This window comes from Myotis myotis, unplaced genomic scaffold (assembly GCF_014108235.1).
Source record: "Myotis myotis isolate mMyoMyo1 unplaced genomic scaffold, mMyoMyo1.p scaffold_m19_p_13, whole genome shotgun sequence".
Classification (NCBI taxonomy): domain Eukaryota; kingdom Metazoa; phylum Chordata; class Mammalia; order Chiroptera; family Vespertilionidae; genus Myotis; species Myotis myotis.
Genome location: NW_023416317.1, coordinates 51,585,883 through 51,611,975, shown reverse-complemented (window position 1 = coordinate 51,611,975; position 26,093 = coordinate 51,585,883). Strand labels below are relative to the sequence as shown.

Genomic DNA, 26,093 nt, shown 5'->3' with positions numbered 1-26,093 from the left:
CTCAGCACAGTACCTTTCTCATTGCGACCAGGACGGCACCAGCAGTGGACTGAATGGGCGGTTGTTTCATGCGTGCGCTTGGGCCCGACATGTTCATGGCAGCGGCAGTAACTCCCAAAACTTCACTGATTCCAAATAGTAAACAGCTATCAACGCCAAAGAACAGAAAAACCCCCTCCAACAAGAGGCCCTGGACGATGCAACGCGACTGAAGGAAACACCACTTGAGGAGCTAGAAAAGCCGGAAGTATGCGACCAGAAGACTGTGGGATTGTGGAGGACGCCTAGGCGCCTAGGGGATTGTGGGATTGTGGAGGATGCCAGGCGCCTAGGGGATTGTGGGACTGTGGAGGATACCTGGGCGACAAGAGGACTCTGGGATTGTGGAGGACACCTGGGCGCCTAGAGGATTGTGGGATTGTGGAGGACGCCAGGCGCCTAGAGGATTGTGGGATTGTGGAGGACACCTGGGCGCCTAGAGGATTGTGGGATTGTGGAGGACGCCTGGGCGACCAGAGGACTCTGGGATTGTGGAGGACGCCAGGCGCCCACGGCTAGAACGTGAGCCTGTTACTGTGCATGTACATAGTCAGCCCTTTAGTCCTCAGTCTCCAGTATTTGGACGTGACTTCTGGCGGGGAATCATTCCCATTGAGATTTGCTGTTCCCTTGCAGCGAGGAAGATCAAAATTAAAGGTTTCGTTTGTTACCTTTGTTTGAAGCGGAGGAAAATGGGATAGTGACGAATAAGAAACTTTGGAGATAGTGAAGGGCACTTTGTTCGACTGTTAAGAGCTCAGAATTAGAATTTAATTGGGATAGAAGTCCTGCTAATAGCACCTGATGCCTGAAATCTAAACACTCTACTTTTAGGTTTTCCAGTTCAAGCTTTTGGAGACTTGCCTATTAAAACATTCCTGGTTGGAAAGTGTTTGTATAGAAGCCCATAAGTATTAAGTATTTGCTGTGTTTACCATGCTTAGCTCTCTGTAAGGAATATGGAATAATGCTAAACGCCTCATGTTCTCAAGAAGCTTGAATTTTAAAATAAAAAATAAAGGAGAAATATAAATATTAAAAATATAAAAAGGAGAAGCTTGAGTTTTAGGGGCAATCAGGCAGGCAGGCAGAGTGGTTGGGGGCGATCAGGTGAGCAGTTAGGAGCCAGCGGTCTCAGATTGTGAGAGGGTGCAGGCTGGGCTGAGGGGAGACCCCCACCCTCTCACCCCACCCACCCCCGCCCCATGCAGGAATTTCATGTACCAGGCCTCTAGAATGAAATAAAAGAATTAATTTAAAGCCCAATTTTAGAATGTATTACAATCTCACAGGTGAAAAGAAAAACATTAGCTTAAGGAAATCTTAATGTTCAACTGAACTTTAATTTCATATATGCTTTTACTTAGATTTTCTGACTGTGTGCATACATTTATTAAATAAAGACAGGTTGTCATCTAGAAATATTGGCCAAAGTCACGTGTCTTTCTGATTCCCACAAATAATTTGTTGCTTTGCAGAAAGATTTTGTCTTTTTAGACAGATTGGTAGGGAAACAGCAGTGTTGCTTTGAAAATGTTTTAGGCTGTAGGCATTGACTGTGCTCTCTTCTCAGTTGTTGACAGAAGCACAAGTGGAGATCCAAGTACGACTGAACAAAATCACATTCTTGGGCTATTGGGAATACTTTTCATGCTTGTCTGAAAGTAGATAAAAGAAAAATCTATACGTTTGTTTCCTACTCTTGTCCTGTTTTTTTTCCCCATGGTAGATATTAATATTGGTGCATATCTCTCAGTAGATCTCAAATTGCTTCATCTTTGAGTTAGAGGGTAATATTGCCTCATGAATGTATGCAGTGTCAATTGACTGTTAATCCTTGACTTCAAGGTTGGATTAATGATATGTTTATTCTTTATTGCTAATATATAGTAATATTCAGAGGGCTTATGAATACTAAACATATGTTTGCAACCTAGGGCTATTACAATGCCCCAGCAACTGCTTTTAACAAATCGATTCAAATGATATTTTGTTAGGAATTTTGACGTTCTTAAAAAAGGGTCAAGAATAAAGGATTCTTAAGGATGATAACTACCGGGAGTAATGATTTGAATATGCTCACTAATCCATTTATAATGAAATAGTTATTGACTAGATCTTATGAATGATTAAAGTGCCTAAAAGAAAGTGATGCATATGGGCAGACTGTTACCTTGAAGCACCTTAAAATAGACCCGTGGTGTTGATAACATTAATATTCATGAGATTCATACAGGATTGTATCAAATACTTACTGCAAATGGCACCGCATATAAAACGGGCTTCAGCTCCTCTGGGAGAAAAGTGCCTCAGTGGTGCTGGGGGGCCTTGAATTCTGCTTTTACTACTATCACCTGGTACAGCTGCAGGCAAGGTATTAAAGCTGTGCATGTGGGCCTCCGCTTCCTTGACTGTACAAGGATATCAAACGATTTCCCAAAGCGGTCTATAGGGTCAAATGAAAGGAGATGACAGATCAAAGGGTAACATTACAAATGTGGGCAGATGCTAGTTCCATTTCTTCTGCTGCCTGCCGAGGCAAACTGGCTGTTTTGATGTCAGGGTTTTTTGTTGTTGTTGTTCATCCTCACCCAAGGATATCTTTTCTATTGATTTTTAAAGAGAGTGGAAGGGAGGAGGAAAGATAGAGAGAAAATTGGTGTGAGAGAGTCACATCAATTGGTTGCCTCCTGCATGCACCCCAACCAGCATCAGGAATCAAGCCTGCAATCGAGGTACATGCCCTTGATCAAAATCAAACCGGGGACCCTACGTCCATGGGCTGACGTTCTAACCACTGAGCCAACTGGCTAGGGCTTGATGTCAGATTTTTTAATAACCAATTGTCTTTTTACCAAACCAGGAAATACTTGATAAATATCAATATGTGATAATGATAAGCTATTTATGGTAAACTATCCTCAACATAAAGTAACTTCTCTTCTTATTTCTGGGGTTATGAGTAGACTATAAACTAATCCAAAGTGCACCATTTGAGAAAGAGGAGTTGAGATGACACTGAAAAAATCAAAGAATTAAAGTGATTATTTCATTTTTAAAATGTTTTAATACATTTTTATTGATTTCAGAGAGGAAAGGGGGGGGAGAGAGATAGAAACATCAATGATGAGAGAGAATCATTGATTGGTGGCCTCTTGCACGCCCCCTACTGGGGATCAAGCCCGCAACCCGGGCATGTGCCCTTGACCGGAATCGAACCCAGGACCCTTCAGTCTGCAGCCTGATGCGCTATCCACTGACCCAAACCAGCTAGGGCTATTTCATTTTTTACATGTGTGTTATTTTAAACATAAAGGAAGATAAAGATGCTGCCAAGGGAAGAAATGAACATTTGCTGATCATGCGCGTGTTGTGCCATTGTCACATTTTTACCGTTAAGTACACTTCAAAGAGAAGTAGAATCCATTTGTCCAAACTCCCTTGATTGGATCCCCTCCTTGTTTGACCAGCTCCAAGCTCATTCTCTCTCCAACACATCACAATCTGCGAAGGAACCTACAACAAAGGCCAAGACCGCAATTGAATTCCCGCGGAAACCATCCCTTGGGCTTCGTTCTTCCTCTTCCTGGCAGAGCTTTCTCACTGAAAATCTGATTTGGGGCTTGGACTGGGGCTTGGCTTTCAGAGTTTCTGCTCCATGGGATGGGTGTGCTACTGATCTGGACTTTACATATTCTGTTTCTTGAGATGATTCTTGTCAGCTATTAACCTCATCTGTCTGCTTTATACTTCAGTCCCGTTCATGAGTTTTATTCATGTGAAACTTGCCTGAGAGATGGATCCGTTCTCAAGGTGCTGATAAAATAAGCACAGAAGAAAGGCTAAGGACCTGTGAAGGGGGAGAATGCCAACAAGTGAGGCCTCTTGGGGGAGGGCTTTGTGTCCCCTGACACCACCTGCCATCAGCACAGGCCTAGGAGTGTGTCCACCACCGGAGGTCCCCTGTGGAGGCGGGGACAGAGAGAGAAAGAGCGCAGAGTGGCACAGCTCCAATTACCATTCCCTCTCACCCTTCATCAGCTCAGACCCTCAGAGAGCCAGGCATTGGGATGGAAGAAGCTTCCACTTCACAGAGCCGTGATGTCGGGAAGGCTCCGAGCTATAGAGAAGCCTCGAGGCTCCAGCACAGGTGTGCAGCGGCATGTTGATAAAAATATTCCATCGTGAGAATGCAGAATGTCTGCTCAGAGTGAGTTATGCTTTTATAGAAAATCAAAAAGCAACAGCCCATAACTGGTAAAAGGACACATGTAGTTCAACAGAGGAAAAGGAAAAGGATAGGCATGTGTTCAATACCGATGTGAGGAAAAAGGAAAAGCACCCATCAATACAGATGTGAGCCTCCAGTAGATGGGAGAAGAACTGAAGAAAAGGGGAAGGTATGGAAGGAAGGGGGGAGGCAACACCAGCCTTGACCTGGATGGGTTCAGGGACAGGGACACACCCCTCTCCAAACACAGGGGGTCCCATGATCCAGCCTCCCAGAGCCTCGCCACCCTTGCCCACCTACCACAGCTGCTGGGGTCACCCTTCTCAAGTCACCATAAAAAAAGGAAACCGGATTTGTCTGGTTGAATAGTCCTGGTGGAATTTCCTGTAAATCTCCAGTAGGCGTTCCCTCTATCAAAAGCGTCTCCAATATAGTTTGATGTAGAAGATGCATATTGGTGAGTTCCTCTGAGATGGGGCAATGGTGGCCTCTTCCCCATGGCTTGGCCAGGCAAAGGCATAGAGGAGAGACAATAGGTCCATGGGCATCTGGGGGGCTGAGGTTACCTCTGAGTGGGGAGAAAATGACTCAGAGAAAAAGCGGGGAGAGACGGTAACGTCCCACCCAGGACCTGTGATGAGAAGCTCCATGGTGAGCTGTGTGGGTCCTACGGCTGGAAGGGAGGCTGTTCTCTTTCCACCCTGGACTTAATTACGTGCCAGGCAGTGAAGCGAGTGTTTTCACCAAACAGCCTCAGGACCTGTGCTGCTTCCAGCCGTTCAGCCAAGTGTTTCCACATGCCTGAGGGAAAGAGTGAAGTTAGAAGCAGTTTCTAAATACCCTCATACAATAAAATCAAACACTGGGGAGCCCAGCAGGCAAAGGAGCCTCAGGAGCAGACTCTACATGGGGGAGGGAGGAGGAACTCGCCATCTGACAGCCAAGCAGAGGGACCTGAGATGGAAGAAATGTTTGATGGGAATTTTTTAGTGGAATTCCAAAAGCTAGGGCAGGGGTTGAACACACTTCATAGAATCAGAAGAAAAGACTGAATGGCCTGGAGCCACCGGGTCCCCATTGCTGAGCTATGAGGAGCCTTTAGCCCTGGCTCTTCTTGCCTTTGTCCATGCGACTCTTCCCGTGAGGAATGTTCTCATTCTCTGTTTACCCGAATCCCTGCACCTTAGCTCAGCCCTGTTGAAACGCCTCCACCGCCATGAAGCAAATCCTTGTTCCCCCAGCTCAGGATGCCCCAGGACCTGGTCACAATCTCTTCTGGGTAACATATGACTCTGTATTTCGCGTTATGCTATTTCTGTCCACGTCTCATCTGCCTGGCTAGACTAAGCTGCTCGGGGCCGGGAGCTGTGCTGTGTCAGCTCCGTGCCCAGCGCCTGGCACAGGGCCTTGAGCACAACGGTACTGGCTCAGCACCAGCTGAGAGTCACCTGAGCGGAGACTTCCTGCTCCCCATCAGCACTGACACCTGGTTGAGCTGGGAGGCTGTGAGCCCCCTCCAGAACTCAGGCCACCACCGTGCCACTGGGACACCCTCCAGTTCTCTCCATCCACCGTCCTGCCCATCGACAGCCCATTTCCTGGCAGCACGCTGACTGTAGCAATTCCTCCTGCTTCCTGTGATTGCTCCTAATTCTGGGTTTTCTTCCCTGATCAAGTAAATTTCGTCATCTGCATTTCAACATTTCTAGCAATGTTGTTTTCCAGAAAGCAAGCTAAGGACGGAGCAGGAAAGTGCTTCATGTCCCTGCTTCCCCCAGCAGCGATCAGGGAGGGGCAGCCTCTGTTATTGTTGATGATTGTTGACAAGAATGAGGTGAGAGAGAGCCTCCCCCCTCAAGTTCCAGGCTCGCCTTCACTCTCCCCTTTCCCAGGCTCCCTAGGCTGTAAGCACAAGATGTCAGGCCTCTAGTCAGCAGAGGTCCCCCTGGCCCTCAGAGCCACTCTCTGAGGGGCGAGCATTCCACTGCGCATTGAGGTCAACTTGAGCCGAACCGGGCTGAGTGGACTTTGGAGTCCACATGCTGCTGGCTGCACCTCCCTTTGCTCCGGACCACCTTCTGGGGGAATGTGAGGCTCAGCTGACAGAACAGGATGCCGATAGCTATTGGTGCTGCAATGTTAAGAAAGTTATTCCAGTCTTGAATTCAAAGAGAAATAGCCCTGGAGTCATTTCCTGGATCCTTGAACCAGGATGGTGGGAGATGGGGAGGTAGAGAGGAAGAGAAAGGAAGGGAAATACTCAGACGAGTTTCCTCTTATCACGGCTAAGTCACACACTCATTCACCTGTGTACAGTCATTGATTCGCTCACTCAGTCTACAGTTATTGAGTGCTTGCTGCATGCCAGACACTCTCTAGGTGCCAGGGACCAATCTGAAGGTAGAAAGACTCCAGAGGATGTGATTTCTATAATTCAGGCCATACATGATGATGCCCTGAGGCCTGGCAGCAGTAATGAAGAGAAATAGGCAGATTCCATTGATACATGGGAAGTTGAAGTAACAGAATGACATTTTTTGAATACAAGAGGGGGATGTTGGTAAGAGAGGAGATGATGTCAAGGATGACTCTCATTTTCTGACTTGAGCAAAGGGGTAGGTGATAGTGCCAAACACAGAGGTAAGGGCCCTGAAAGAAGAGCCGTTTGGGTAGGGGGCCTGGCAAGTTCAGGTTGGGTCACATTGAGTTTGAAGCCCCTCTGAGACATCAAATGAAAGACACTCATTAAATACTAAGTCTAAAAATTGGGAAAGAAAGCTGGGTTCAGCAGATAGACTTAGGGAACATCAACATTTGTGTTCCAAAGAGTTTTGATCTCACATGAATACCCTCCGAGTTCAGAAGATGGAGCATGGCTCTCTTGAAAGTTTTCTTCTGGCCACATTCAGTTTATCCAGAGCCTCTTCTCCCTTGGTTTCCTCCTACCTTTTTTTTAACTTCCCAGCTGCTCCTTCCAAGGGGACTCAGTTCCATCTTACCACAGTTCTTGGTGAGGGCTGGGAAGACCTAATCTCAATTTCTTTCCATGAGAGGTAGAGTCCAGATTCAACCAACCAAACAAACAAACAAAAAAAAACATTCTTGATAAGACTGATTGCCTCTCTTATCAAAAGTTGAGTATAAGAGTTTGCAACAGGATAAGAATGAGAAAGAATAAAGGCAATGAAAGACAGAAAGTCTCCCTTCTCCGAAAATGTCAATGACACTGCACGTGGAGGTCCCAGCAAACTGTGGCCTCTGCCCGTCTCCTCCCTTTTAGTCCCAAACCATTAACACACTTAAGAATGTGCTATGCAAAATTCCCTTTAGTTCCAAAGTTTGCTTAACACCTTCCTGAATATCCTCTTCCTGGCATCTTTTTTTGTGAGTCAAGGCGTGGTTGAGTTAGGGCCAAGCTAGCAAAAGGAGCTCAATGCTGTATGTGCCAGCAAATCCCTGTCAGCTGTCACCTATGGAATCCTGTGCTTCAGCAGGAAATACCAGGATGCCAACTTAGCATAACACAATTCCCACTTTGCTGCAATCTCCTGCTGCACCCAGGACTTCCTCTTTTCCTTCCATCTAGCCAGGTTCTAGGATTTGTAGGAACAGGAAGAGTGCTAAGACCATAGAGCAGAGACTCCCAGAGGCCACATCTTGTGAACTCTTGATGGGCAACACGGAGATTTTATATGTAAAAAAAATATGAAAGTAAAGAAAGACCTGCCCTAGCCGGTTTGGCTCAGTGGATAGAGCGTCAGCCTGTGGACTGAAGGGTTCCAGGTTCGATTCCAGTCAAGGGCACTTACCTCTGTTGCCGCCTCTATGCCCGGCCCTGGCCCAGGCGCACGTGGGAGGCAACCCATCAATGTGTCTCTCTCATCACTGATATTATAAAAAAAGAAAGACCTGATTCACCCTCTCCGTTTGACATGACACATTTTCTCGATCCTAGTCCAGAAGCAAAACTACAGAACTGCTTTCATTCAAATTAACATGTTTAATGTAATGGATGGTGCTGTTTTGCTAAACAAAAAAACATTTGTGTTGGCTTAATAATAGAAAAATGTATTTAGAGGTCGTTTGGGTATTTTTAAATTTGTTGGTCTACTTTATTTTTCTTTTCAAGCATGCTGAGTCATTGCTATCTTTTCATTTAACATGACCCTTTATTATAATGAACCAATCAAACTGTGCAGTCCAATAATGAGAATGTATTGAAAATTTTTACTGCTACTACTACTAAACCATTTTGAGTTGATAACACAGAAACGAGATCTGCATGAGGCATTACTTTAAAAAAAATATTTTTATTGATTTCAGAGAGAAGGGAGAGGGAGAGATCGAAGCAGCAATGATGAGAATCATCAACCGGCTGCCCCCTGCACGCCCCCTACTGGGGATTGAGCCCAAAACCCAGGCATATGCCCAGACTGGGAATTGAGCCATGGCCTCCAAGTTCTTGGGTTGATGCTCAACCATTGAGCCACACAAGCCAGGCAAGAGGCATTTACTTTTCATGAGTCTACTTCTGCCTGCTGTGACCTAGGTCTTTTTACTTCAGCTTGTCTATCATATAGGTGTTGAGTGAGGACTCAATTCTCCTACCTCTTGTCTCTCTTCAAACTACCACACAACACTTTTGTGTGTGGCTTATTCAGCCCAATATATTGTCATGCAGCTTTCATTTGCATGGGTGCATCGGTTATGTAATATTGCTCTGTGCTCATTTGCATAAGAAGTGAAAGAAATGAAATGGAAGTAGTAAGCACATTCCTGTTTTGCAATAATTTTTAGGATGTCAAATCAGAATCTCAGTTTGCAAAATGACTTACAACGCTAAAGCCTTTTCCTATGGCAATGCTCTCAAGTGCATATTACCACTGCTGAAGTGAAACTCTGTCTTTATAACATGAGTACAATGGTAATTGAGTCAACTGTTGTCATTTCAACACCATCACCATAACGTCATCCAGAGAGGCTTAGCCTCACGGTAAAAGTTCAATGCTGTCACTTCAAGACGGGGATCGCTCAGTACCCACGTCATTGTTAACATGGCTCAGAAACGACACGGCAGAAGCTGATTTCAGTGTATTTCACCCACATGACTGAGGATAGTTAAAATAATCCTTGTAAGACCATCCACTTTTGAGAACATAACACTTTTGGGAAGGTTGTCTATTGAGAAAAGAAAAATATTTAAATTCTAGAATTCTCCCAGCCACAGACACCACTGTGGGGTCCACACCAATCTCTGTCATCTTCTTCATTGTTCGGAAGAAGAACCAGGCCAGGAGAGAGGGAGGCACACAGCTGCTCCAGGACGGACCTGGACTCAAACTCAGCGCCCTCCCGTTCCACCCAGCCTTGTCTCTGGATCGCCTTGGCTCTTGCACCCCATGGGGCAAGTTGGGTCTCACTAAGTTCAGAAATAGAAAATGGTGATGCTAAAGGATACTTATTTTTTACTGTAGTTTTTTAAATGTGTGTATTTTTTGTTTGTGTGTTTGTTTTTTCCTCTGTGTCTCCCTTAAAACTTAGAAACTTGGGGTTCTGAGTTCACACTGTCAGTACATGCAGAATAATTTTGTTTCCCAACTGCAACAAGAGCTCCCTCTAATGGCTGTTTATTTGGACAACAAATTCTTGGGGAAATGAAATACCCCTGATCTTTTAGAAGGGAGGGCTTTAGATCATTTGTAACCCATTTCGGTCTATAGGTTATAGAAATCCATGATTGATAGTCCTATCTCTGAAAATCATATCAATATAAATAAAGCAACATTTACTTGATGTAAACATTGTGTTGTACACCTGAAACTAATACAAAATAATATTGAATGTAAACTGTAATTGAAAAATAAAATGTAAAATTCTTTAAAAAAACACACAAAAACTTACTTGATGTAATGGTTAATTTTATGTCAGCCTGACTAAGTCACAAAATGCCCACATAGCCTGGCCAGTGGCTCAGTGGCTGAGCATTGACCCATGAACCAGGACGTCACGGTTCGATTCCAGGTCAGAGCATATGCCTGGATGCAGGCTCGATCCCCAGTGTGGGGTGTGGAGGAGGCAGCCAATCAATAATTCTCTGATTGTTGATGTTCCTATCTCTCTCCCTCTCCCATCCTCTCTGAGATCAATAAAAATGTATTTAAAAACAAACAAAAAAACCATTTAAGTGTAGGCCTCTTACAACTTGTGTTAAACCAGTGGTTCTCAACCTTCCTAATGCCGCCACCCTTTAATACAGTTCCTCATGTCGTGGTGACCCCCAACCATAAAATTATTTTCGTTGCTACTTCATAACTGTAATTTTGCTACTGTTATGAATCGTCATGTAAATATCTGATATGCAGGATGTATTTTCATTGTTACAAATTGAACATAATTAAAGCATACTGATTCATCACAAAAACAGTATGTAATTATATATGTGTTTTCCGATGGTCTTAGGCGGCCCATGTGAAAGGGTTGTTTGACCCCCAAAGGGGTCGCGACCCACAGGTTGAGAACTGCTGTGTTAGACAATGTAGTCTTTTCAGTAAACACATCAGAAACCAGGGGTGTTTTCAGGCAATTCTGTTTTATCTTCTCTTTTACATCATTTTGGATTTATGATTCTGATAATACAGCCCTGTTTCAACATCTAGAATTCATCAACTAGTCCTGAGCTTGGAAATATGGAATCAACTGTCCTCCAAGGCGATTTGTTCCTTTCACCGGAGAGTAGTTTCAGAGGCCACAGGAGTTTCTCTGAATAAGCTTGTTCCACATTTTGACTGGAATTTGGCAGGATGGCAGCAAAACTCTCCAACAGTATAAATCACGGTGGGACAGAACAGATAAAGCCTCCTTTAAAAAAATGTCCATGGATTCTTACTGCTATTTCCAGTTCACTGCTATTTAAACAACTTCTTTTTTACTTACTCTAATAGAAAAGTGTAGTCATCCCTTTTTTTCACTTTTTGAACGACTGCTTTTTCTTTTTTAAATTAATGTTAATTTTTAAAAGCTTTAAATGATCATACCAAACCAGGGTTCTACATTTCAGTGTTGACTAGCAAACCAGAAGGCTTCCTATCTTATTTTCTTCCTTGGCCCTCAGACCAGCCATCCTGCAACTGGCTTCACGGTGTGCAAGTCCCATTGATTCTTTGGTCAGCATGGCCTTAGCACCAAAATCTGTAAAGAAAAAAGCCTTGCCTTCGTCCAAGAAAACACCAAAGAAACTATGAGCTCAGTGCACTGTGTGACGGCATGTCTGCTTAATAGAAGATAATAGTGAAATGTAGATTATAGACAAATACCACTTCTCAAAGTTCCCAAAAAATCTGTCACTTTTCTCCATGTGAACTCCCTGATTTGAATTTGTTTTGCTTTCCCTTCATATTTTTTCTTCCACTGGTGCCTTTGTATATTTTGGGACAGAACTTAGAGTAGAAAACTAGTTTCACAGAGCCCATGGGTACATACAGTGGCCTGTACCAACTCAAGAGTCGACTGTGCACGTCTTTTCCCAATTCTGCATTCAGAGACACCATGCTCATAGCCTGCACTCACCCACAGTAGAAGTATTTACACCATGGGAATGGGCAAATGCTGTAAATCAGGACTTTTTAACCCAGAGAGCCGATTGTTAAGCATTTACATAACAATTCTGGGCACACACCTCAGTTTTCCCAAAATCGGTCAAAATGTCAGAACATGCTATCGATTAACATCTAGAATTATCCGAGTAATATGCCAAACATTATGGTTGAGAATTCCCACTCAAGAGGCCTATACAGAATAGCTTTGGGAGCTTTATATAATTCCTGCAATTGTCACTGCGTAACATTCTCCAGAACCAACCCTTAAAATATAAAAAATACAGCCTGGCAGCATAGGTCAGAGGTTGAGCATTGACCTATGAACCAGGACTGATTCCTGGTCAGGGCACATGCCCGGGTTGCAGGCTCAATCCCCAGTGTGGGGCATGCAGGAGGCAGCCAATAAATGATTCTGTCTCATCACCTGATGTGTGTGTCTCTCTCTCTCTCTTCTTTCTCTCTGAAATAAATATATATGTATATATATTTATATATATGTGTGTGTGTGATAAATTAAGACAGTAATTTGATTTTTAAAAAAGACAAAAAATACAATTAGATTAATAGTACATTTTAGTTATAATATCCAAGGCACATTACATTTAGTTATCTACCAGTTTCCAGGGGGTTTTATTTCCACAACAGACAAACATAGAGAATTCAGTAATGTCTAGTGATTAAATTTCCATGCTGACATCCAATTCTTGACATGAATGAATACATGCTATGCTCTCTCCTCCCCAACTTTATACTCTGAATAACTGTGTGCCTTCTGGATGATATGGAGAATAGAGCCTAGCAAGCCTGAGTATGGGTCTGTCTGGCTTTGCCAAAATCTAAAACGGACTTAAGAAATATCGTTTCCTTGTTGAGTCTGAGTGGGGCTGGCCCACTAATTTCTTCTTTCTAGTAGTCTGTCACGGCACCCCTGGTGTTATTCCCAGGAATGTAATGGCCTCAGATAACTCATCGTTGGAAATTGTTTGCAGTAGAGCAGCGGTTCTCAACCTTGGCTGCACATTAGAATCACCTGGGAATCTTTTTAAAATCCTGATTTCTGGGTCTCATCCTCTGGAAATTCTGTTTCTTTATTACGAATGTTGTGGCCTCACCCCATAACAAAGAAACAGAATTTCTGGAGGACGAGGCCCAGAAATCAGGATTTTTAAAAGATTCCCAGGTGATTCTAATGTGCAGCCAAGGTTGAGAACCACTGCAGTAGAGGTTCTCATTTTATTGTTCATTTAGCACCTTAATTTAGGCAGGAGAAACACTTCTACCTGAAGGCTCTGTAGCTGAATTCCCCTGCCTTTTTATTGCCACTTCAACAGAGAATGATGGCCTAAGCCAGGACACTCAGGCCTCGCCCTCCAGCTGCCTTGGGACAGTTCTTGGCCAGATTCCTCTTTCTGAGGGGTTGGTATTCTGAGCTATATTTCATCTGAATCTACTACACTTCCTCCCTACTCTCTGCTATTTGTTCTAACCCAGCCCCACACCTTAAACAGGACTTCCTCTGGCATTGCCTCCATAGTCTTACCTGCCCCTTACACTTGGCTGGGTCTGCCTGCGCTCACTGAAGGACATAGGCCATGCCTTGGTAGAGCTTCAGGAATAAGCCAGTGTTTGGCTACCCTGGCTCCCAGCACAAGACTGCTCTGGATGCCCCCTTTCTCCTTTACGCAGAGTTTCGCTCCACCTAACATCCCTCCACATTCTACAACATTCTATTATCTTCTGTGTTTTTCTATGTATTACTAAAGGAAGGTTGGGAGAGAGGAAGTATTCTATCTATTCCCCTGTTTCCCCATGTCAGAAACCTGCAGGAATCACAATACAATCCAGATCCAAAACTGGCTCAGAACAGATGTGTTTGTTTTCTAAGACTTATAACCTTGGAGAGACGCTAGACTTATCATCAGTCCCCCACTTATCTCTCCAAAATCATTTGCATCTGGCTAATATTGTTGGCCATTTCCATATAGCTTTTAATTTCTATTATTTCTTCAAGCCAATAATTATTTCAAATCTTCTGCTTGCTTTCCAAGAGGACAGATATTTCTTGGGTAACCTTTTATTTTGCTGCCATTTTTTAAATTCTCTTGCATTACAGAGAAAGTGTGAGATCTTAAGGTTTCTGCTTATTTGGCAACTAGAGCATTGTGAGTCATTCAAATCTTTCATAGGGCATCATATTGCACTTACCATCTCCTATTGCTTTTTATATTTTTCATCTTGTTTTCCAAATTTATCTACTTGGTATGGGTATATCTGATTCACTTGTTTTAACTGCTTGTTTAGTTATTTAAATATATGATTATTGACTTATTCATTCTCTTATTGGTGGATATTGATTAACTTCGTTCTATGTCTCTCTCTTTTTTTCCCAATGGCAAACCATGCTTCACTGAACAGATTTAAACTTACACTAGTATCTCCTTTTTTCTATGAATGCAAGTTTTCTCTAGGATGGGTATTTAAAATTATAATTGCTTGTTCTCTACAATATCCTGCTTTACTAGTATCCACAGACTTCACCCCAAAGGTGTTGTAGAAGTTTATAAATCCTCATTGGTAACTTATGAGAATTTTCCCCACATCTTTGTCAACACTTGAAAATTTTTAGTTTTTGCCATTATGATGGTTGTACAATATATTTTTTTCATAGCCCTGAAGAAAGATATATATCTTCATATTGAAGAAACTTGGGTCCTAAGCAAAATAAATAGAAATAAGTCCATAGTGAGTAACATCATAGTGAAATTTTAGAATACCAAAACAAAAGAAAAAACATTTTTAAACAACCAAAGGGAAAATACAATTTACTTACAATGGAAGGCAGGTAGAATGGCAGATTTCTCATTGGCAATTATAGAGGTCAGAAGACAATAGAATGGTATCTTCAAAATGCTGTTTGGGGGAATAAAAACAGTCAAACTAGAATTCTATATTAGTCTCCTGGTGATTTTATCTGTACATTCTCTATTGGACCTCCCCCACCTTCTTCAGAAATAGAAACTGTCCCTTGACCAAAGGGGTGGGTAGGTGTCTGAAGCTGGGCAAATCCTAGAACCCGTGCCTTCTGGTCACATGACTGTCAAGAGTAGGCACATAAACAAAGAGCTCTGGCCCGGCCGGTGTGGCTCAGTGGTTGAGTGTTGACTCATGAGCCAGTAGGTCATGGTTGGATTCTCCGATAGGGCACATGCCTGGGTTGCGGGCTCGATCCCCAGTTGGGGGCACGCAGGAGGCAGCCGATCAATGATTTTCTCTCATCATTGATGTTTCTTTTTCCCTTTCCCTTCCTCTCTCTGAAATTAATAAAAATATATATTTAAAAGAAAGAGCGAGCTCTGGACATTCTCAATGCTTTGAATATACATTTTCTTTGTTTTGGCCCCTTGCATCTGACAGTCCATTGAGGAAGCTTTTCAAAGAAGAAAGAAAAACTTTGGTGCTCAATGCTACCAGCTCTTCCTTAGGACCCCAGCTATTCTATTATATTAGGACCCAAATAGTTCTCCAAAGGGAAACTTACACTAGAAAAAAATGGAAGGCACTACCTGAGGAACTGGGTTCAAAAACCTGACTGAGGACTTTCGGAGATTTGAGACAATGCAAGTAACAGCAAATTAAATATGTAGGTGAAAGGATGTTAAGGAGATGGGTTCCGCAATGATACAACCATCCTAATGCAGGTGAACACTCCTGCAGGGCATAATGGCACCTGGGCACCAGGCCATTTGGGGAAGTGAAAAAACCAAGATTGGAGAGAACACTCCTGGCTGTAGAACAGCAGCCCTATCAGGGGCCATTCTTAGTTACCTGACAGTGGGGACCTGCCTCAGTGAAAGTGGTGTTGGTTTGGCAGAATCTGTCAGCACCTGGGAAAAGATCTGGAGAAGGCAGTGTAGACTGTGAAGCCCGCAGCAATGAAAGTGTAGAAAGACTGATAGTAGCTCTGCCAGAGATCTGAAAACCAGGATGTTTTGTGAATTTAAGTTGTAGAAAGACAGATGAGTGAGGGAAAGAAATGGAAGACAGGAGCTGAAAGGAGGATGGCAGTTGGAGGGCATGCAGGACCCTGGAGTGAAGAGAAGGCTACGGTCTCCGTCTGCCCCTAGCTGTTCCTGCCCTCCCAGCACTGCCTACTGAGATCAGTGAGCAAATCACGTAAGATCTTTGGTTGTTTAAGAAAGTGTGGCTTAGAAAAATAATGGAGTTGACATTCTGAATAAATACATTATGCAGCTGAAACCACTTGATCTTTGCATCAGAGGAGAAAACCCTTAGGGAAAGAAATGGACAGGATTATTTTTAAAATAAAAAGTTAGTTGGCAGATTACCATAGTAAGGAGATGAAAAGTCAGGGAAATCAGATGGTAGCGAAATCCACATTGCCAGGAGTTGAAGACAGACATCATTAACATTACAAGCTACATAATGAGGTGTCAGCAAGACGTCAGCTGTGGGGAAAAGTTGGAAGATGATGCTTTTTTTTACTTGCAGCCAAAGCTCTGGTTGAAAATAAATGCCATATCTTGCAGCTGACAGTAGAGATCTTTAATGATCCCCATCAGAAAACTAAGACTGTTCAAGGGCCTGACTCAGAAAGCTTACAAGACAGAAGAGAAAGAACAGAAGCTGTTGGCTGCAGAAGAGGGTGTTCATGGAGAATTTAAGATATGGAGGGTGAATTATAGTGAAAATAGATTATGTAAAACTCAGCTAGAAAAACAAACAAAAAACCCCAGGACACCAGGCTTTTTTTCTTTTTGATGCATCAAGATTTCTTCCTGTAGAAAAGAGAGACGCTGCTTTCCTGAGACAGAAATTGCATAAGACAGAAATTGCAGGTAACAAGCTCAAAGACTGTTGTACTTCAGAGACTTCAGAAATAAACCCAAATCCAGCAAGATCTACTAAATAGCTCCCATCAATAAGAGGTTCTGGAACCCAGATGGGCTCCCATGAGATATTCTGCTGAGTACAGGGCACTGTACTCCCCACAGTACCATTCACCTTTCTTTACTATGGAAGATGAATGCCTAGAAGTGAATTAGTTGTGAGTGGGCTTGTACCTGGGTACAGGTATATATGTGGTGTCAGGAAAAACCTTACTCTCTAATCTGCATGCAAACATGAAGAATGTCTAGTGGGTCCCACACCCTCTGATGACACACTACCCAACCCTCCTTGATGGTGGACACAAGAGTGATATCTCCATTTCATCATTAATCAAATAGATTTGCCTGGATGTTTGCATAGGACTGTTCATGGATCACCGCCTGGGCCAAGGGACTTTTTCAGTATTTGATGAAAATATCTACCTCTAGCCCTAGCTGGTTTGGCTCAGTGGATAGAGCATCGGCCTGAGGCAAGGGTACTCAAACTACGGCCCGCGGGCCACATGCGGCCTACGGAAAACATTTATCCGGCCCACCAGGTGTTTTGGCCGCCGCTGTGTGCATAGGAATTTGTTCATAGTTTTTTTTTTTAAAACTATAGTCCGGCCCTCCAACGGTCTGAGGGACAGTGAACTGGCCCCCTGTTTAAAAAGTTTGAGGACCCCTGGACTAAAGGATCCCAGGTTCAATCCCGGTGGCTTCATTAATGAAGAATGGCCGCTTTCTACAGCAAGGGCTGGTTTGGCTAATGCTGATGAAAGTAACTGCCTATCTTTATCAGGAGCACCTGTCATTAACTCAGCACAGAAAAGACTCCCACCGCTACCAGCCACCTTCTCAAACGTGGACCCAGACACTCTTTCTCACACTTTCTTCCTGGTGGGCTTACATTCTGTCTAAAGGAGCCTTTAGAAACTTAAAGCCTTTCTCCATAAGAGACTACCTCCTTTCTGGAACCCAATTAGTTGAGATTATCTATCTTTCTCTCTCTCTCTCTACAAAATACTTCCAGCCTATGGGGTCTAGAGAGAAGGCCATTAGCTTCTCCAGGTGCCAAACCTGGGCCCCACAGGCTTCCAGCCTTAGGTTATAAAGAAACTATTGGGAGAATTTATGTGCTTCAAAACCCAATGTGAATGTTACTTTGGTAATTAAATTTAACACTTTAGAGCTTAGTTTTATTATTAAGAGATCTTTTATGAGCCAAATTATTCAAATCTGCTAGATGTTTTATTTGCTATGAAGGCTACCACTTAAACTCTAGTCTCTCATTTTCTCCACTCTCCTCAAACCCATTTTATGCATTATTAATGTAGTTTATATAGTTAATGTAGTATATGCAACAGAAATGTTGAGTGTCATGTTGAGTGTAATACTTTTACATAAAATTTTTTAAAGTATAATTATCAAGAATGTTTGTTAATCTATGCTCTTTTGCTCAGCTACACTTTGGATAAACCTAGTCAGTTAATCAAAGGTCAAAACAATCAACTTTGTGTTGGCGAATTGTTTCATAAGTGGAAATAAGTAACCCAAACCTATGATGTAATTCCAAACAGTATACTCTTCAATTCACTAAATCATTCAGAGAATCACTAACATAACTATTCTATCAATATTTGCTTTCAGTCATGAAAGTGGAGATTGTCAGATTCTTTTATTCCAGTGGAACCATTTAACTATATAAAACTAGAAATCAACACAGATCCTAAAATCTGCCTTAGATGATGTGGAGGTGTGGCCAGGAACCTGCTGACTTCACCTCCCTCTTATCTCATAAGGTGGCATCTCCAAGTATTCCAGGGCTCCACCAGCTCAGATTGGAAACTTCTAGGTCACAGCATTATGGCAGCAAGGTCAAGGTCACATTTCAATGGCCATGGGGGCCATGACCTACCTCTCCCATTTACAAATGCAAAACACTGTGTGTTATAAGATGGATGCATAGCTTATGCTCAATAAAGAAGAAGCACAATCTTTACCCAACATTCCTCTGAGTATGTACCGGCCATACAAATAAGAAGAGCAAGTGTGAAAAATCTCTCCAAATCACAACTGTACACCCTACTGTCCAGTCGACAGAATCATCTTTGTCCATTAAGAACACTTCATTAGCCCTAGCTGGTTTGGCTCAGTGGATAAAGTGTCAACCTGCGGACCAAAGGGTCCCAGGTTTGATTCCAGTCAAGGGCACATGCCCGGCTCAATCCCCAGTGTGGGGCATGTAGGAGGCAGCCAATCAATGATTCTTTCTCATCATTGATGTTTCTATCTCTCTCTCCCTCTTCCTTCCTCTCTGAAATAAAAAATATCTTTAAACAAAAGAACACTTTATTATATTTCAACAGAGGTAATAAGTACCCTTTAATGGTGCTATTAATGGGCCTGACACATGTGCTATGGAGTCAGGCAAGAAGCCCTCCTAGGACCCTTCCAGGGTGAGTTTCCACATTCCTCTGATGTTAGAACAGCAGCCCAGATGACATTCAGCAAACTACTGTCTCACAGAACAGCCCCATCTGGCTGTGAGCTGTCAGAAATGTTATAGCTTCCAAGAGTGAAGGCTTCCTCATCATTCTTTATTCCTTAAGATTAGCCTCTCTCTTGCTCCAACTCTTCTGAGACCATATGGGTCTCAAGTTAGATTGGGGATTTACATCTAAATATGAAGTTGTAGGCAAGGACTTAGTGGCCAAATATCGCCTTGAATTGTAAATTAATTAACTCATTAATTAAGTTCACCAGGGGAAGGTTTTTTTAAGAAGATTTGATGACCTCAGATAAAGTGGTTTCTTCTCCACCACTCTTATCTCTGACCCCAATACCAGCACCCTCATTGTGGACAGGACTCTTCACCTCCAACTTCAAGAGAAAATCAAAGCCAAAGGTGGGAAATGACCCAAGCTCCTGCCACTGGCCCTGCATACCCATCAGACTCTACTCTCCTTTTCTTCTTCAATTTTTTCCTAACAAAAAGGTACCTCTGAATCCATGCCTCCCCCCTCATCTGTTATCTGGATTCCACCTCCCACATCCTCAGTTCTTGACTCTATCAATTAAGCTCCTCCCCCTTCATGCACCCTCTCTGCTGCCTTCTTCCCAGGGGCATTCCTCATGCTCAGGTGTCTCCTGAGTTCATGGAAAATTCCTGCTCTTGCCCTATCCTCTGCTTCCCTTTATGGTCAAGCTTAGTTGAGGGAGTTACATCAATCTTCATGAATTCCTGTTCCTCACCTTCCATCTGCTCCATACAGAGGGTGCCCTACAAAGTCACCAAAAATTCCTTATTACTAAAGACAACAGACATCTTTGATTCCTCAAGTCTCTAAATTTTTAAAAAATTGTTCCTATAAAAAACAAACAAACATCCATTCAATCAACAAGTATTTATTGCTTTTACTAGTGCTGGGGACTGAGGGTGTAGCAGTAAATGGGTACTGGCAGTCCTGGGGTCCTCATTAGGAAGGAAAGGGAGCCACACAATAAACAAGTGAAAAAATGAACAAGATCATTCCACAGGGTGATAAGCGCCGTGAAGACAGACAAACTAGAGTGACGGGCTAGAAAGTAACCATGGAAACCACTCTGAGCTGAAGGCACCAGTGCAAAGATGTTAGGCCAGAGCATCACAGGCAGAATGAACAATAACAGAGCCCCGAGATGGGGACAAGCACTGAGGAGATATGACAGCATCTTATTTACAAGTACAAAAGGAGAGACAGGAAGAAGGCAAGAAAGTGTGGTCTTCCTCAGTAGAGAAAGGGCATCTGAGTCCCAGGCAGAGTGCGCCAAGCCTGGATGAACCATAAGCCTTTTACCCTTATGGTCTGGAGCCTGGCTCCACATCACCTCCAGACCTAAGAAGAAAAGTGTTAGGAGGTGGGGAGGGTGGAGGAAGTATCTACTGCTTGCATCTTTCACCCTTCAATCCCAGCATATAAATCAGCCAAGCTTGGCCTTCAAATAAGCTGGGGTGGCTTCTGGAATGGACCCTGCTGGAGCCTAAAGAGAGATGGATCCACTCCAACCCTCTCCTTCCACCTTCCAACTCTGATGTAAGGAAAATGGCCAAGAGGGGCTCCTATAAGGCTAGTGTGTGGCATGCAAAGGAACCCTAAGTCAAAGACAGGCCCAGAAGGGAGTATGTCAGAGTTTGTTTTTTCTGATGATCAGCTTAAGAGGTCAGGGTCCTCAGGGGACATGGATCCAATGTGGACTTGGAGGGACTTTCCAGTATTTGTGCGTGGGAGAGAAAAATGAGAGCCCAAAGATGTTCTCCCAAAGCCAAGTTCCCTAACCTCACACACACACACACACACACACACACACACACACACACAGACACACACACCAATCTACAAGGTGACCCAAGAGTCCTTCATTTAACCTGTGGACACACTCCCTCCCTATAGCATGTGTATGTGTGTAGGGGGTGTGGTGGAACTAGGGTAGATGGGGGCGGGGAAGAGTTAATTCCTATGGTGGTGATAGAGAGCCCATACTGACACCAAAGTCCTTCCCAAGAGTCTAGGGCTACAGGTAGTGGGAGTAAAACAGAGAGAAGAGATGGGCATTCAACCACAATCCTGCATCATTATGATTGGGACAAGTCTCTCCCCCCCCCCCCCCCACACACACACCCTGCATGGCCTCTTACACAGGAAGAGAAGTCTTGGGCTGCTTAACCTCCCCTAACTCACCCCTCCACCCACTTAATTCTCCTCTCCCCAAAGCCAAGCTTTTTTCTCCTGATCCCACTACAGTATCAGAGAGAAATGTGAAGGGGTCCAGCTAGGAACTGGGCATTATTGCTATAGCAACTCTCTGAGCACACCTTCTGGTCTCGTGAAAGTGCCCAGGGGCCATCTGCCCACTCAGGGAAGTGAGGAGGTGGGAAAACAGTATTTCCTGCTTTACAAGGAGGGTCCATCTTAGCAGCCCGGTTTCCAGGACTCCCCAGAAGGGGGGATGGGAGGCCAATAACCTGCTCAAAGTGGCACAATTTGCAAAGCAATGAATTCTGGAGTTGAGACCATCCAGATGGGCTGACAAGCTCAAAAGCGGTGCCTTAGAGTATTTTTTCTCACTCGGGCCGGGATCAGGAGGAGACATTCACAAATTCCTCCGTGAGGCTGGAGACAGGGGCTTGAGGAGTGGCAGGGGCTGCTTTCTCGGGCCTTTTCTCTTAGCTTCTGACACAGTACATTGGCTCCATGTGGATGTAGACCCCTCTGACCATCCCTGGGAATATCTGTGCATCTCTAGATTATTTGAGAGCCTATTATCTTACTCTGAGAAGAATGTGGATCTTCCCCAGAGCAAACTGTGCCTCTGACTGTGGACTAGTATAGGGAACTCACTACAAAGAAGAAGATCAAGGATCTAAACAGGATCAAGGATCTGCAACAGGATGCCAGGGACAGAAAGGAATAGTGGTTAGAGGTTAACACGTGGGCTGGCACTTCAACCATCCTGATCCGAAGACCCTGGGGGCCTGGCACATCCGGGGGAGAAAGGACTGCAGGTGAGACCAATAGGGCCATGCCCTGAGTTCTGGAGCCCGTGGGGTGCTGGGACCCACCGACTGGAGCATAACACAGAGATGCCCCTCTCACCTCCAGGCAGGCTGCCCGTTGGCCCTCCTGCCATGGAGACCTTGGGCATCAGCAGGTGTCTGCCTCTGCATCATATTCGGAACCGGCGAGCTTGCCCAAGGGCATGTGGGTCAGGCAGCAGTGTGTCCAGGAGCTGAGGCCATCCATTCACTTGAAACTCCTCTTTGGTTACTTCTTCCTTGGGGTTGGCTTGCTCCTCCTTCTCAATCTGGTTTACAAAGAGAGACATAAAAATCCATGACCCTGGTAAGTGCTCAGTTCATGTGACTCTGAATTTGTAGACTACCTTTGAGGTGATCTGTCTTCTGGAAAATCGTTAGAGTCCCTCTGTTTAATTTCTCAATTCTGGTAGTACCTGGCTAAAATAATATTTTTTCCTAGCCTGATCCTAGATAAGATACTTTTTAAAGGTCTTTCTATTTTTATGTGCAACAACTATTGCTTTTCTATTTAATCACTGCAGATAAATTTTAAACACAGAAAAACATAAAGGAAATCAAAGTACCACCCCACTCCTATGGGGGGAAAAAAAAACAGTCACACTGCCCAGGAATGTAAAGACATGAGTGTACACAAATATACACATAGGGCATATGCACTCACATGATAAAATTGTGACTATATTGACATGTTCCCATTTTAATGGGGACCAGACTGTGTTCAAGAAAATAAACAACACCCAGGAAAGATATGAAAATGTGGCCCCAGACAAGCACTGTTTGTAAGCTTATTCTCCATAGCATATTAACTGCAATTCATTTAGACAGCAGAGCTTTTTGTGACCACCTATGAAATGAGACTGTCAGTTTCAGATCATCATAACGTTTTTCATTTAAAAAAGAAAAAAAATAGCAAAGATGCATATATCAGAGTGTGCCATACTTTTACACTATGGGCTGAACTTATGGGAATCACAGCTTTTCCTATAATGTTATTTTAGACCTAAAATTCGCATTAACAATAGCATTTTCCAAAACCCCAAATTATACATCAAGCTAACAACGCTGGTGCCCTTCAGACAGGATTAAGGATTAATGAAGAAATAATTGTTGAAATTTGCAGAGTGAAGTTTAGTAGCCTGGGAGGTTGGAACACATCCCTTGAAATCTGGGGAGGGAATCTTTGTATTTTCCTGATTGCCTCTATGACCTCCGACAGGAAACAGCCTTTTCATATTAGAGCTCCACACAGGTCCTGCCGAACAGAAAACCCTGGATGAGCACAGTAGCATAGCAGCCCACAGATCCCAGGCATCACCGTGCAGGTACCACTGCAATCAGCCACTGTGGCATCTTAGGAAATATAAGCACCTAGTTACGTAATTGGCACTTTACTGGCAATGGCAGCCCATCGATGGCACTGGGGATGGCCAAATTGTGCAGCAACAGCCCCTGGATTCGATTTCAACAAGTGGGAGCAACTGAGTTGAGGAGAATGGGCTAATAGTTAGGTTTAAATGGCACAACGTATCCATTAAGTAGCAGTGCTAATACCATCCACCTATCTAGTCTATAAGATCCTACACTAAGTACTTTACAATGATAAATAGTGAGGTAGATAACATCCTCGTTTTACAGATGGGAAAAAATGCGGTTTTGAGAGAATAAGTAACTTGGACCGGCAGCAGAGCTCAGATGCAAGCCTGATGCCAGTGTCCTTGCCCTCCCCACTGCGCCAGACCAGGTGTATTTATAGGTCTCGTTCAGCCAATAACATCAGCTAAGCCCCGAGTCAGGCCCTGGAGACAGGAGTGAAAGTCCCTGCTCCTGACTCGTGTACACTCCAGCAAGGGAGATAGACTATATGGTGTCCGATATGTAGAAGTGGAGACACCAACTGAGCCTAGGGAGGGGGTGGGCATCTGCTAAGCAAGAAATATGAAGGCTGTGCCAATGCTCCTAACCACTGACAATCATGATGATTCTGCAGACACAGGAGAGAGGTTCTCTACTTACATGAAATAGTTTACGCATCATTCACATTGACCAACTCAAAATAGGCCCCAAATTCTAGTAGTGATTAGAACTTCTTTGTGTTTTAAATCCAAACAACATTCATGCCTATTCACTGGTTTAATGATAGAGCATGTCAATCAATGAACCATGAGGAAAGATTAACCATATCTTGAAATGAGAATATGAAGAAAGTACAGGTATAAACCTACAACCCAATCCAAGTACCTTATCTGGTTGGGCTCAAGCTTTTTGGACTCTAATCCCTTTTAGTGATCCAGAAAGCCAAATTGTCAAGGACCTAATCTTGTTAAAATAATTCTCTAAGAAACAAATATCCTAAGATAAATAGCTTAGGTTTGCATATGGTTAAGCATACAGATTAAAAATAAAAAAATAAAATTATCTCTATTCATAGACAACAATATTGTCAATGTAGAAAATCCCAGTCTATCCCCCAGAAAAGGGTAGAATAAGTGAGTTTAGCAAGATCACAGGATACGTGATCAATATACAAAAACCAATTGTTTTTATATACTACTAATGAACAATTTCAATAGCACTTTTATAAACTATTTAGGTATAAAACAAAGTATGTGCAAGATCTGTAAAAAAAGCCTAAATAAATAGAGGGATATACCATGTTAATAGATTCAACAGTGTTACTACTTCTTCCCAAACTGATTTATAAACTCAACACAATCTCATTCTAAATTCTACCAAGATATATTGTAGAAACTGACACACTGACACTAAAATATATATGGAAAAATAGAGAAACTTGAATAGCCAAAAACAATTTCAAAAATGAAGAACAATGTTAGGTAATTCACACTAATTGATTTTAATACTTCCTTTAAGGCTACAGTAATTAAGTGTGGTGATGTTGAAAGGAAAGATATATAAGTTAACAGAACAAAATACAAAGTCCAGAAATAAATTCACATGTTATGGCCAACAAATTTTCAACAAAATTGCAAAATAATTCAATGGAGAATCTTTTCAATAAATGGTGCTGAAACAATTGAAAATGAATATGAAAAAAAATTGAACCTTAATTCATGCCTCACACCATAAAATTAACTCAAAATGGATAATAATATAAACGTAAAACCTACATTTTTAAATTTCTAGAAAAAAATCTTTGTGACCTTAGATTAGGCAAAGAATTCTTACATATAATACAAAAAGCATAACTCATAAAAAATGATAATTTGGACTTTGTAAAATTTGAAACTGGTTCAACACAAAACACTGTTAGGAAAATGAGAAAGCAAGCCACAGGCTGGGAAACGATATTTGCAAAACATATATTTGTATCTAGATAAATTTTATAATCTCTCAAAATACAATAATAAGAAAATAAAAACCCACTTTTTTAAATGGGCAGAAGATTGAACACACACTTCACCAATAAATGGTGGATGAAATACATGCTCATTAAAGGATTCTCAACATCATTAGTCATTAGGAAAATGCAAAATTACACAACTATTAGAATGGATAAACTTTTAAACACTATCATACCAAGTGCTGACAAGAATGCAGAGCATTGCATGTTGCTGGTCAGAGTACAAAATGATACAGCCACTTTGGAAAACAATTTAGCATTTTCTTATACATTTAAATATACAACTGCCATATGTCCCAGTCATACCAGTCCTAGTTATTTACTCAAGAGGAAAGAAAACTTATGCTCACATGAATGTTTATAGCAGCTTTATTTATAATCACCCACAACTGGAAAAACCCTA

At 42.8% G+C, this 26,093-nt stretch overlaps 1 protein-coding gene across 5 annotated transcripts in view; it reads right to left on the bottom strand.

Moving 5' to 3' along the window:
• Positions 1-13,782: 13,782 nt before the first annotated feature.
• LOC118668364 (myelin associated oligodendrocyte basic protein) overlaps positions 13,783-26,093 on the bottom strand; it is a 31,940-nt gene continuing 19,629 nt past the window's right edge. For 4 of the 5 annotated variants that reach the window (XR_004971635.1, XR_004971637.1, XR_004971636.1 and 1 more), the window contains 3 exons: positions 22,388-22,595; positions 14,696-14,775; positions 13,783-14,577 (listed from right to left, as the gene is read on the bottom strand). Coding sequence is in view for 1 of the 5 variants with exons in the window: in XM_036333234.1 (XP_036189127.1) it covers positions 22,556-22,595 (40 nt within the window). In the remaining 4 variants the exon portion in view is untranslated. Of the gene's footprint in view, positions 14,578-14,695; positions 14,776-20,143; positions 22,596-26,093 lie in introns of those variants that run through there. The other variant, XM_036333234.1, reaches the window with a different exon arrangement.